At 38.7% G+C, this 13,938-nt stretch overlaps 1 protein-coding gene across 3 annotated transcripts in view; it reads left to right on the forward strand.

Moving 5' to 3' along the window:
• Positions 1-10,531, forward strand: part of LOC140463092 (acetyl-coenzyme A synthetase, cytoplasmic-like) — a 77,348-nt gene extending 66,817 nt beyond the window's left edge. For all 3 annotated transcript variants that reach the window (XM_072556802.1, XM_072556803.1, XM_072556804.1), the window contains 3 exons: positions 2,528-2,704; positions 8,479-8,553; positions 8,656-10,531. In XM_072556802.1, the coding sequence (XP_072412903.1) occupies positions 2,528-2,704; positions 8,479-8,553; positions 8,656-8,780 (377 nt within the window). In that variant the 3' untranslated portion in view covers positions 8,781-10,531. The remainder of the gene's footprint in view (positions 1-2,527; positions 2,705-8,478; positions 8,554-8,655) is intronic.
• Positions 10,532-13,938: the final 3,407 nt, after the last annotated feature.

A 13,938-nucleotide genomic window follows, 5' to 3' on the forward strand; every position in this document is an offset into this window, starting at 1 on the left:
AAAACTGGAGGGCATAGGTTAAAGTGAGAGGGAAAATATTTTAAAGGGACCTAAGGGGCAACATTTTCACTGAGTGGTGCATCTATCGAATAAGCTGCCAGAGGAAGCGGTGGAGGCTGGTACAATTACAGCATTTAAAAGGCATCTGGATGGGTATATGAATAGAAAGATTTAGAGGGATATAGATCAAATGCTGGCAAATGGGACCAGACTGGATTAGGATATCTGATTGGCAGAGATGAGCTGGACCAAAGGGTCTGTTTCCATGCTGTATATCTCATATGACTGTACTCACTGGATGGGCAATTCTTGTTCACATGACTGGGAATTTTCTGAACTTGCATCAGGACAAGAAATTGTTTCAAGGAATTTGCTCCAACTGTCATCATGAAATTATGAATAACTTATCTACAAAGTGCTGCATGTTTCTAAATGTGTTGAAATAACTGTTAAATTCTGGTTCAGCCTGATTGGGAATATTATCCAATCTTGGACGCCACACTTTAGGACAGATGAGTTAATGTTCAAGAAGGTGTAGAAAAGATTTACTTAGAAGCATTTTAGAGATGAGGACCTTCAGTTACATGGATAGATTGGAAAAGAAAAGGTTGTTTTTCTTAAGAGTTGTTTCAGACAAGATTTGATAAAGGTGCTTAAAACCATGAGTGTTCTGGACAGAGTAAATAGGGAAAATCTGTTTCCATTGATACAGGCTTGAGAACTAGAGGATGTAAGGCATAGGGCAAAATAATCCAAACAAAGCCAGAAAAGAAGACATTCCTTGCAGTATGTGGTTAGGATCTTCCGTGGACTGCTTGATAGCCTGGTGGAAGCATATTATGTTATGATTTTCAAGGGAAAGTGGTTATTTGCTGAAGAGAAAGATGTGTAAGGCTTCTGGGTAAAGGCAAAGGAATGGGATTAACTAGTGCCTGCAACTGCCAGCAAGGACATGATAGTAGGAAAGGAGGTCACTTATAGACGTCTTAATGAATATATGATGTATGTTCTCCTGACATTTTAAAAATAACTTAATTCCCAAAGGGGTTTCATTTTTATTCACTAGATGCAGCCAACAGTCAAATTGGATTATGTTGGGATTCTAGACATGATATAGAAGATGGCAACTAGCTTAACAGCAGAAAAATAATCTCTTGTGCAGCTGTTTTAAGAAATATTTATATATTTATTTAGTTTGCTCTCCAATTGTTGTTAATTTGCAATCCAGTTTAAATATTATCAGAAGCTTAAATACAACAGCACACAGTAGTAGCCCATTGTTAGGTCAGTTTAACAGTGGTTTATTTTGCCCTGCACTAAACCTACTTTAATTCCCAGCAACAGGTATTAGACACTTCAGGTAGAGTTTAATTCATCCTGATTTTTGCCTCTTATTGGGTCATCCAGGTCATCTATGATGGTTTTTCTAGACTTTTAGTTACAGTCAGTGCCTGGGTTCATGTTGTTAAGTGTAATGAGGAGGGACTGCACCAGCTTCTTTCCCATCTCAGTCAGGACAAGAGGTTCTGACCACTTTGAATATCTGCATATAGACTGATGTGTTTATGGTTGCACTTGTGCATGCTACTACATGAGCTACACCTTGACATATTTTCAGTTTTTGATTGACTCTGAACCACTTGGTCCTCATTTCTATTGTTTGCTCTCTCCGAGCTAAGCTACTTGGATTTTAAAAACAGAGAAAGCGTCACTGCCAGTTTTTGTGTGATGCTAATAGGTGTATGGCAGTGCCAGCTAAATTGGCAGGCCCTTTGAAAACTTTGCAGTGCAAATATAGTTCATCATATATACTTTTTCTTTTTCAACCTATCCATGTAACTGAAGCTCCTTATCCCTAAAATGCATTGGAACTGCATGTCCATAATAAAGAACATTTACTCTAGGAAGTCTCATCACTTTGAGCTACTGTCCTCCCTGTACTTCAGTTTTCCCTATTTATAAATGGTCCATCTAATTTTATTCCTTTACTCCAGGTCCCTGTTCTGAATTATTTCCTGCATTGATATTATTCAATTCTATTCCATTCATCTCACCCTGCTGTTGTTTCTTAACGTAACAGCACTTATGGTTTATTAGCAAGCATCGACACAGCTCTTACTTATAGAGTCCTAGGGATGTACAGTATGGAAGTAAACCCTTTGATCCAACTCTTCCATACCAACCAGATATCCTAAATTAACCTCGTCCCATTTGTCAGCACTTGGTCCATATCCCTCTAAACCCTTCCTATTCAGAAACTTTTTAAAATGTAATTGTACCAACCTTCACCATTTCCTCTGGCAGCTAATTTCACACGAGCAACCCCCCCCCCCCATCCCCTGTCCAGGGAAAAGACCTTGTGTATTTACCCTATTCATGCCCCTCATGATTTTATAAATCTCTATAAGGTTCAGCCTCTGCTCCAGGGAAAGTTTTTTATTCTGCGTGTTAAAATGTGTACACAAGATGATGAACTATATTATTCCTTTGTAACACTATCTAAGAGAAGAAAGGTTTTGTTTTACAGGGCACCTTTTGAGCACTGCTGAAGTGGAGTCTGCATTAATAGAACATGTAACTGTAGCTGAAGCTGCTGTTGTGAGTCATCCCCACCCAATAAAAGGAGAATGCCTCTACTGCTTTGTCACTCTGAAAGCTGGATATGAATTTACTGAAACGCTGATTGCTGAACTAAAAGATCAAGGTATCTGTTTCTAAAAAATACTAGAGCAAATTTAAAATCAACAACTTGTTTTTACAAAAAATGATAACTCATCGTTAAGTATGAAAATGTGTTTTGAATATGATTATTGTCCCAGTGTATTTAGTTACATGGTTTGAAAAAAGCTTTCCCTCATTTCTTACCTCCCCAAAGACTTGTCTGTAAAGTGTCTAGGCTCCAAATTGAATATTTTCAAATAATACAGGCTTGGGGATTGTAATGTTCAAATAACCAGCGCATGTTCAGTGGAAGTGCTGTCTTGGTGATCCATGTTCATTTGAGTGATTTCTATTTGACATCAGCACAGCCCATGCTGTTCATTGGCTATACATCTCAACAGGATGCTCAAAATTAATATTTGCTTCAAAGCCAGCTTGCACTGTTTAGAGCTAACTGGCAGCTCTTAAAAAGCAGCTGCACTCTGGCTTCCAGCGCATGATGCAGACATTCCTCAACTGATTCTAACTCAGGAAACACTTAATCAAGGTGCAACATGGAGAAAGGCAGGTAGATTTTCCAATACTATAGTGGAGGCCTTGGTTGATAAGATAAGTGCTTTGTCCATAGGTTGCCAGAGAGTATCCAGAAAATTACCCAGAGGGTAATGGGAGCAGATATCTGTAGCAGTCAGTGCAATGAAACAAGCCCTGAGGACCTGGATGCAGTGCAGCAAGAAGTTCAGTGACATCCTGTGATTAGTGCAGATCAGCAAATGCATCTTCCAGGTCCCATCAAACATTATCGCTGCTTAATGCAATCCAGTACCTTCACTCACACTGCAATAGTCTACCAATCAGAGCTCATACCTCACATTTATAGCTTCACCTTACACATACGTACTTGACATTGCTGCAAACCTCATGTCACTGCTTGCACATACTGTCGGCCATTCATAACCACAACAGCCAAACAGATTGTGAGACCCTTGAGAGCATATATCCCTTTCTTGTAGGAAAAGATGGTACAGAAATGAAGACAACCAGAGAGAATTGACAGGCCAGACCTGCCTGCATGTCCTCATCCAAATGGAGGTGATTGTGGTGGTGGTGTTGAGTTGGTTACTGCTTAGGCCATGGCCAAAGGCTAGTGGCAGCAATGAAACCAATGAAAATGATGCATTACAAAGTCAGGGATGGTAACTCTTCATGCCAAATCCATTGAAGATACTCTGGAAAATGTTTTCCTAAGTTTTGATCACAGAAAATCCCAAATCGGCTGCTCAATTTCAACTGTCAGTGAATCCAGGCTGACATTGAAAATGATTTTTTGGATCCAAGCAAACTTTTCCATATCCATATCAGGGAAAAAAAGTTGCAAAGGCATCTCCAAGACATAGAAATGGTCAGTTAGTGTACGAGTGGAACGCTGATATCATTTTCACAGAAAAGTTTAGAAAGAAAAGATTAACGACAGCATGTTACTCTTCCTGAATGCAGTTTTCTTCACAAGTGTTTTGAGCTGGTCACTCATTTGCAGAAGCTTTGTGTTCTTTTGTTGAATTCTTGTATTCAATTCATTGAGCTTTCCAAATATATCTGTGACATAAGCAAGGAACCACATCATATTTTAATCACAAAGAAAACCAATGAACTCTTTTGTAGTTAATTGCAGATGCAGCAGTTGAACCCTTAGTTTCAAATATTTCTGAAGTACCCTTCAGTCCAGTAGCCTGCAGACCTCCGTGTGAAGTAACAACATGATCAGATCTTACATCTGCAGTTTTACAGACAGATGTGTATGACTAGGGTGAGGTTTAATGTAGTTCACAATTGATGTGGCTTCATGGGGAGGTAGTGGTGTCATGTGGTCAAGTGACTGGATCAGTAATCCAGAAACCCAGAGTAATGTTCTGGGTACCTGGATTCAAGTAAAGAAGCTGAAATTTGAATTGAACAAAAAAAAATCTGGAGCAAAAATCAGGCCTGTTGGTGGCCGTGTAACCATTGTCGATAGTTTTTTTTTATATAACAATCTGGCTCCATAATGTCCTTTTAGGCATGAAAAGCTGCCATTCTTTTTTGGGTCTGGTCTACATGTGACTCCAGACCCTCAGGAATGTAGTGACTCTTAAGTACCATGGGCAACCAGGACAGTTAAAGAGAGGTAACACATTGACCTAGCCAGTGATGTCTACAGCCCATGAATAAATTTTAAAAAAAACCTAGCTATGTGCTTAGTTCTTTCATGGCCAGCTGCTGACTGTAAATCATACAGTGAGTTCAGATGAAGCAATTCTCTGTCCCAAGGCATGCAGGCCTGACTTGCAACTTACCATGGTTGTAATGCAGCAGGACAAACTCCAAGCAGGGAATCCAAGGGAATATTTCTATTCTCAATATAGCCATGCAACACACAGAATGGTCCCTGTGCTCATCCTTGGGAAGTGGAAGATGGAACAGAATGTCTGTATCGCGCAAAATCAATATGTGTGATCACACCCCTGAGTATTTGCAGCAATTTGAAAGGCAAAGGCAGGTGAACATTTCAAGTGCTTCCTCAGTCTTAATTCCTGAACAACTGCAATTGCCTCAACTCTCTGCTTTGTGATGCTGTTTGAGAGGGGCCCTGCTATAAGTTTCTTCATCTGTGCCTCCCCTAGAGTTATTTCAATCATTTTGGTTACAACAGGTAATCTTAAAGTTTTTGTAGTTGTGAGGTTTTCTGGCCGGTGGAATCTGAAAGCTTAAAAGATGTTCTGAGCTTTTTCAGAGATGTTCAGAAAAAAAGTTCCTGTCTAGTTTATGTCCTGTTTACATAGTTGCCAGAGTTTCCAAAGCTATTTCGTCATTGACTTATTGAAAAGACTCAAAAGTATATAATTACTTTAACCATTACCAAACTGTCTGAAAATGCTTGTTTGCAGAACTGTTCAGGTGCATATCAAAATGTTGTTGAACTGAAAAGATATAAGAATAACATTCCAACATACAGTGGGACATTGATTTAAAGTTCACTAACCCATCAGTTGTGAAACTTTAATTGGCAGTAAGAGGCTGGTTGGTAGAGCTGAACCTGAATATTTCTAAGGGCTTTCACTGATGAAACGCTTTAGTTTTAAATCAGTAGTGATTTCATTCCTCCAAGTAGTGTAGAGTGAGGGATTTGAGTGGTGTGCATGGCACTGTCAATTTTACCTGCATGCTTCATGTTTGCATTTGGGAAAGCAGGGAACTGCATATGCAATGTGTCTGTACTGTTCAGTAATCATTCCCCATCAGTGAAATTTCTAAAGTTGGAAAGCAACCTATAAGCTATTAAGTGCTTAAAGCCAGTATAAAGTAGTATCTTCCAACATTAATGTAAAACTCAAAATGTAAACCTTTACATTTGTTGTTACACTGCAGCTATAATACATTAGTAATGTTAGATGTTCACCTCCCATTCAAAGTTGGCAGTTTTCATCTTTTTTATTTGCAAATATATTTGTAAATACCCAAACCTAATTTCTGAAGTAATGTGTATCAGTCTGCTGGAAGGCACTATTAAAATTGTAGCAAATACAGAAAAAATGCAAGTGTCTGACTTTGTGTAACTCTGAAAGTCTATTGCAAACTCCAGAACCCCAGGCTGAAATTAATGTTCAAAGTTTTCAATAATAATAAATTTAAACAACATTATACTATACATGAAGTATCTGTAGATGGAGAATATAATTAATCTATTTTAGTTTTGTATATGTCACGTGTGATCTGCTTTGTTCAAAGTAATTTGTGATTCCAATTGGTTGGCATCCTCTTATGTATTTCCCTGAATCTCTGCCTTAGCTTGTGTAGAATTAACAATCTGATATTTTCTTTTTTGTCCTGTGGAAAAGAGTGGGACATTTGCTCTAAATATGTATAACAGTTCTTCAGTGAAGGATTAGAAATCCATACCTTTCTGCAAACACTAATCCCAGTCCCAAAAGCTGGCAGGTGATATACTCATACATCCTTGCCAACACCAAAGGCACACCAGTGTCCTGCCACTTCAGTCTTGTCAGCTTGTCTGTTCATATTCCAGATTTCAGTTGGGAGTATTGCTTAGAAATTGGTCTGCCAGAAGATGCAGATTTATTGTTATGAAATAAACAAGTTCCTAATGTATCCTGTGATCTGACATTGCAGAACATCCTGGACTGTTTTATAGCAGCAGGAATAGTAGGGTCTCTTCTTTCTTCTGATGAAATATCTCTTAATCCATCATGTGGTCATCTATCCGATGTCCCGGCCGACCCATTGTCTCAGCCTGCTCCTGCCCCACCGAACTCATCTCTGCATACCTCGACACTGTCCTGTCCCCCTTAGTCCAAGAACTCCCCACCTACGTTCGGGACACCACCCACGCCCTCCATCTCCTCCAAGATTTTCGCTACCCCGGCCCCCCAACGCCTTATCTTCACGATGGACATCCAGTCCCAATATACATCCATCCGCCATCACGAAGGCCTCCAAGCCCTCTGCTGCTTCCTCTCCCGCCGACCCAACCAGTACCCTTCCACTGACACCCTCCTTCGACTGACTGAACTGGTCGTTCCAATCCTCCCACTTCCTCCAAACCAAAGGAGTAGCCATGGGCACCCGCATGGGCCCCAGCTGTGCCTGCCTCTTCGTTGGATATGTGGAACAGTCCATCTTCCGCAGCTACACTGGCACCACCCCCCACTTTTTCCTCCGCTATATCGATGCCCCCCAGGTCATCTCATCTATCCTAAACTGGCTTCGTTAACTAAACCTATTATAATTATTCCAATATGATTTAAAATATATGGTCATGCATATGTTAAAAGTCATAGAGATGTACAGCACGGAAACAGACCCTTCGGTCCAACTCGTCCATGCCAACCAGATATCCCAACCCAGTCTAGTCCCTCCTGCTAGCAACCAGCCCATATCCTCCAAACCCTTTCCATATATTCACCCATCCAGATGCCTTTGAAATGTTGCAATTGTACTAGCCTCCACCACTTCCTCTGGCAGCTCATTCCATACATGTACCACCCTCTGCATGAAAAAGGTGTCCCTTGGGTCCCTTTTTTAAGTAACCAGAGTTTACATAACTTTTTATTGTGCTACAGTCTGGGTATCAAACTAGCAATGTATGCATCTTTTTAACTTTTTAAAAAATATTTTTCACTTGTGTGATGTGGGCATTGCTGGCTGGGCCAGCATTTCTTGCCTGTCCCTAGTTGCCCTTGAAAAGGTGGTTGTGAGTTGCCTTCTTGAACCACTGCAATCTAAGTGTTGTAGGTAGACCCACAATGTCCTTCAGGAGGGAATTTCAGGATTTTGATCTCATGAGCCTGTAACATATGGTGTGATTTGAGAAATATGTTTGAAGCTCCAGCAATTTGGCTTAAAAATGTGATTATTTTGAACTGGGAACCACATGACATAATACTGCTCGAAGTGTAAATAGATTATTAGATGGGGGTGTTCAGACAAAGGTCTAGTACTCTTCTTGGTTTCTTCTTCCTGGTAATTATGATACTTGTGTCCTTTAACCAAGATTACCTTTCTGATTTCAATGAATCAAACTTTTGGACAAAATTTTGGATAATTTTTGGACAAAAGAATCATTACCAAATCATTGAGTATAATGTCTTGCTCAAATGCTGGTTTTCTACCTGTAGGTTACATTCACACTATAATCTTGCTCTCTGTAAGTTCACACAATGTTATCTGAACTTATGCAATGAATCAAGGGAATTTTCTAACTTTAACTATGCTTCGCAATTTAACCATTTCCATTAACAATTTTATTTTTGTATATTGCAGTTCGAGTTAAAATAGGACCCATTGCCACTCCTGACTATATACAGAATGCTCCTGGATTGCCCAAAACCCGTTCTGGTACGGTATATCATGTAAATAATTTATCCAAAATTATATGTTTAAAAATTTTATATTGAGCTTTTGACTTCCACCCCCCCCCCCCCCCCCCTCACCATAAAGGTAAAATTATGAGACGCATTCTGAGGCAGATTGCCCGAAATGAGAGGGAACTTGGAGATACATCAACTCTTGCAGATGGGACAGTTATAGAAGAACTCTTCAGCAACAGATGTAGAACAGCTTAAAACAGTGTGTTTCTCAATTCAAATTGTCGTGTACACAGGTATATGTGCATGCCTGGGGAAAGGGCATTCCAGATCTATGGGAAGCCTATGGGTAAAGGACCAGAAGAAGCATTATGAAGATTATGGTGATGATTAAAGTTGTGGGTGATTGTCTTGTTAGATATTTAATGCATATCTTGTAACAGAGAATTAATATGAATAGGCTGTCCATTAGCAATAAGTTGATTACGTTTCTATAACTTTTTTAAAAACGCATCACTTTTTAAACATTTCACTTTATTTTCAATGTCCTCTCTGTATTTTATACAAGCATTTTTTCTTTGCTTCAATGTCAGTATAACAACAAAACATTCCAAGGCTGTTTTAAACTTTAGTTTAAACAAATGCTTTAATGTTTATACAACAATTATACAGTTATTCAAACAAATTAAAATGAATTTATTGATGAGTAGTTCCCATTCTGAATTGTCTAAAATATCAGGCAGTATTCTTTGTTTATTTTGCTTTCCCTGTCCCATACCACTTTACATTAGAATTGTCCCTATCTGTTTGGACTGTTAACAATTATGGGTATGTGACCTTTCTTTAAAAACAATAAAATCAGGGAAAATTTACTTATTGGCAGAGAAATAACAAACAAGTGGGATTATCCTTTTAATTCATGAAGCATTAGTTGCAGCATTGCTTCTGATAACTATAGGGATTGTTTATTTACCAGATTTTAATTTTAAACCAGATAAGCAACCTTTGTTTATGTGGAACAACTCAAGGTGTACAAAGCCATACTTTTTATCAAATAAAAATGAAGATATTGATGTTTGCAAATGCTGTGTCTTGCAATGAATTAACTGTTAAATATGTTGGTGATATGTACTGCAATTAAAGCTTTTAATATAAATGAAGTCTAGATTAACTATTGATGAGTTTTTCTCGATGAAGTATTTTCATAAGCAATTTTTGACTCCCAAATTCATATGGTCACACAGGCACAATGACAGCACTCACTTAGATGGTTCTCCTCATATCAATTTTTTGCCTGAGGAAAGGTCACCGAACTTGAAATATTATCTGTGTTTGCTCTCTGCAGATGCACTAGACTTGTTGAGTTTCTACAACAATTTGTTTTTGTTTGTTTCAATTTTTTTTGTTTGATTTAATTGTTCTTAGCTACAACCTTTTATTTGGTTTAATATTGTGATGATTCAAACACCTAGCTTAAAAAGTGAGGAGGACTTAGTGTTATTCCACAGTGTCAGAAGTCTTGTATCATTGTTGAAGGTCTCCCAAGAACAGAATGATTTATCTACGTTAAGGCTTTGTATCTAGCAGATCCTTTTTGTTTAGCTCACTTCCTTTACAGAAGTTTTGTAACATCAAGGTATTCCTTGATATGTGGACTAACCATGCAGTCCTCCCAACCCCACAGGGTATTGCTGCTTCTACATGATCCAATATAAGATCTTGGTTTTCTCTCTGGTGTGGCCATAAGTTTTTTTTTGTTAAAAAAATGATTAATCAGATTAATTTCAGATGAGATCATTTCATTAAGTTGACCCTTCAAAGCATATAATAGCAAATTTTGTTGTTCTTTGGAATTCTGGCCTCCTTTTCTCTTCATGAATACTTCATTTGTGCAACTACTGCCATTGGTGGGTTGAGGTAAACAGGAGTTTAGGGTGTAGGTTTGCTCGCTGAGCTGTAGGTTTGATATCTAGACATTTCATTACCTGGCTAGGTAACATCAGTGGCGACCTCCAAGTGAAGCGAAGCTGTTGTCTCCTGCTTTCTATTTATATCTTTCTCCTGGATGGGGTTCCTGGGGTTTGTGGTGATGTCATTTCCTGTTCGTTTTCTGAGGGGTTGATAGATGGCATCTAGATCTATGTGCTTGTTTATGGCGTTGTGGTTGGAGTGCCAGGCCTCTAGGAATTCTCTGGCATTTCTTTGCTTAGCCTGTCCCAGGATAGATGTGTTGTCCCAGTTGAAATGGTTTTTTTCTCCATCCATGTGTAGGGCTATGAGGGAGAGGGGGTCGTGTCTTTTTGTGGCTAGCTGGTGTTCATGTATCCTGGTGGCTAACTTTCTTCCTGTTTGTCCTACGTAGTGTTTGTGGAATTTTATAGATGACGTTGGTTTTGTCCATGGGTTGTACTGGGTCTTTTAAGTTTGGTAGTTTTCGTTTCAAACAAACGCCATAAACAAGCACATAGATCTAGATGCCATCTATCAACCCCTCAGAAAACGAACAGGAAATGATATCACCACAAACCCCAGGAACCCCATCCAGGAGAAAGATATAAATAGAAAGCAGGAGACAACAGCTTCGCTTCACTTGGAGGTCACCACTGATGTTACCTAGCCAGGTAATGAAACGTCTAGATATCAAACCTACACCCTAAACCTCAACCTGAGCTACAAACCTTCACAAACCTTGCATAAACAGGAGTTGTTAACAGACAGTAAGAATGGGAAGATGAAACAGAAAATGAGGGTGAAATCACAACACAAAATTTGCCTACATCAAATATCTGAACTCAGAAAATTCCCTTGCAGTCTTATAAACCATCACCTCAAAGGTAGTCCACAATCTTTGCTGAGTCCTAAGACCAGCACCGACCACCTAAAAAGATTGCCTTTGTGTCATCAGCTCCTTTTCCTGTTGTACCACATTAACTTCAGATAGAAGTTAAAAGAGTATAAGGAGAATGATGGTGAATACACCATGTTCAGATTTACTGTAAGCAATGCTATGGGATTGCAAACCATGTCTTTATAGGAATTATTCTTCAGCAAACTAAGTTGTAACCCCCTGACCCCCTAGGATGTGATCCATAAACTACAGCTGTTTTATTATTAATGCACTGTCTTTTATTTTAAATTTGTTCCGTGTTTATATTTCAAGTTGTCTTGGCAAACCTTGATGTTGTGAAATATTGTGTAGTGGATTTGCAGATTGATATTAACACAATTCTAGTAACTTTAATTATGTTTTCAGGAAATAAACAGAATAAATATAATTAGTTGTGTTGTGTGCCCTCTAATTTATAAATTAGTTGAGGACTGCAACATTAAAGTGTTAGTTCTCAAAGTTTATCTTCTGCAGTTCATTTAGATGGGAAAAAAATCCCATGGACCCTCTCAAGTGAAAGTGGATACAATAAGATCTGTAAAGGTGGTGCTGCTGCTTTTGAAGAGACACTAAAAGGGTGACTTCCAGTTCCATGCTGGAGAATTTCAGTCTCCTATCAGGCTGTACATTCAGTTGGTTCTTGTAATAGTATTGAAAATCCAATGTTGTAAGAATGGCATAAATCTTATAACATTGTTGCTAATAACAATTGAACCAGTCTGGTTTTGTAATGTCATGTGATTAGTGGAATGTGTGTTCTGGCCTATTGTCTGATCAGATCTCAGATGTAGTATTGCTCATCAGTAAAACACCTTTTAACAGGTAAGCAGAAGACCCTTGTAGACCCGACACACCTTAAGGTCAACTACAATATTAGATTCCAAACTAAGCAACCAGCTGTTCAAATGATAAAATGCATCACAACAATTCTGCAGCTGTTTCCCCTATAGGGGTAGTATGTTCAAAGAGTTGTGTATATTTTTGCAGGGAGAAATTGTGGGATATGAAGCAACTGTTGAATTATTATTACTATTTGTACTAAATACATCACACCTGTGTAGAAGCAGTTTATCAGAAAGCCATCGCACTGCAGCTCTTCCTACACTGTTGTCCATTTCTTGCTTGTGACGTCTATTAAACTACTTCTTGCTGCATGAGGAATTTTTTTTCTTTCCAACCATTATGCTTCATTTGAATTTATCTCCACACACACACTGCACGATGTATGTTTGAAATTCTGCATTAATTACAGCTATGTTGCTTGTACACTGCTAAAAGGATACATTAAGTTGAGGCTTTTGGTCTTTGACAAGGACACAAGTAACCAGAGTTCTCAGGATTACTGATTCATTTGGGTATTACCATGAGAAGGCAGCAGAGATTGACAGTTTCTCTGACTACTTTCTCATAGGAAAATGTGAAAAATATGTGCAAATGCTTCTTGCTTACATAAGACAGGGTCCTGTGAAAATGCGTCAAACTGTGATCTTGACTGACTGTCTTAAACTGATTTCCAATGTAATTCTTAGCATTTTCAAGTTTTCTCAGTAAACATTGGTAGGATCACTTCTATTGTTGGACATGGTATTCTAAGGCTTGCAAGCACAGGCTGCATGAGCACCACTGCAAATGGTCAGCAGCACATGTTTGATATGGTGTACAAATCTGAGATGTATGGCCTTGCATGTATAGCAACATTCTGGCACTGAGATTCATACCAGATTTGTGTTGCAGGCAAGACATCTTTTTGTTAGTGTAGAATTCTGTTAGTGTAGAAAAGCACTTACATTTACTACAAAGTAGCAGCCTGGCTTCACCTGCTCGAATTTTGAGAAAGCTTCCCCTTCTCAGGGTAATTTTGAGGTAGTCATCAAAATTACATGGTTAGCAGATGACTAGGGCCGTATTCATAAGGTTGATCTTATACCTTCTGAAAGTGTAGGAATGCCAAGGCATATAATAACCAGTCAACACAGGTTTTCAATGGAGAGAAAAAAAATTACTAGAGAACCAGTGCAAATTTCCTTAAAAACACATTGAGAAGGAGCTCATTTGAATGTTTCATTTCTATTGACAATCTGAGTGCAGGATGTAGTTTCTTAACCTGCGGGGAAAAAAAAGTTTTTGCAGCCGAAGATTTGAATATCTTAAACATTTCATGTTTGTGTACTTGGAAGTTCAGCAGGGGTAGAAGGTTAATGGTCATTCTATTGAAGACATGCTTCTCACGGTAACCAATGAAGATGTTAGCGCATCTAAGGCCTGGACGGAATCCCATGGCAAAACAGTCTATTTGGATTGGCTTAATGCTGACACAGCAAATCATGATGTCAATTTCAAAGTTCACAAGTCTGATAAAAACAGATTCAGATACTTTTGGCACATCTAGATTGCTCCAATATAGTGCAAATATCAATGGCCTCCTTGGGTGATATATTGGCGATTGAACTCGCAATGTCAAAAAAGTACGTGGGCATTCTATTGCTCTCAGTATGTAAATATTCCATGGTAGGGGTGATGAGAAAGTCT

Source organism: Chiloscyllium punctatum, chromosome 37 (genome assembly GCF_047496795.1).
Source record: "Chiloscyllium punctatum isolate Juve2018m chromosome 37, sChiPun1.3, whole genome shotgun sequence".
Taxonomy (NCBI): Eukaryota; Metazoa; Chordata; class Chondrichthyes; order Orectolobiformes; family Hemiscylliidae; genus Chiloscyllium; species Chiloscyllium punctatum.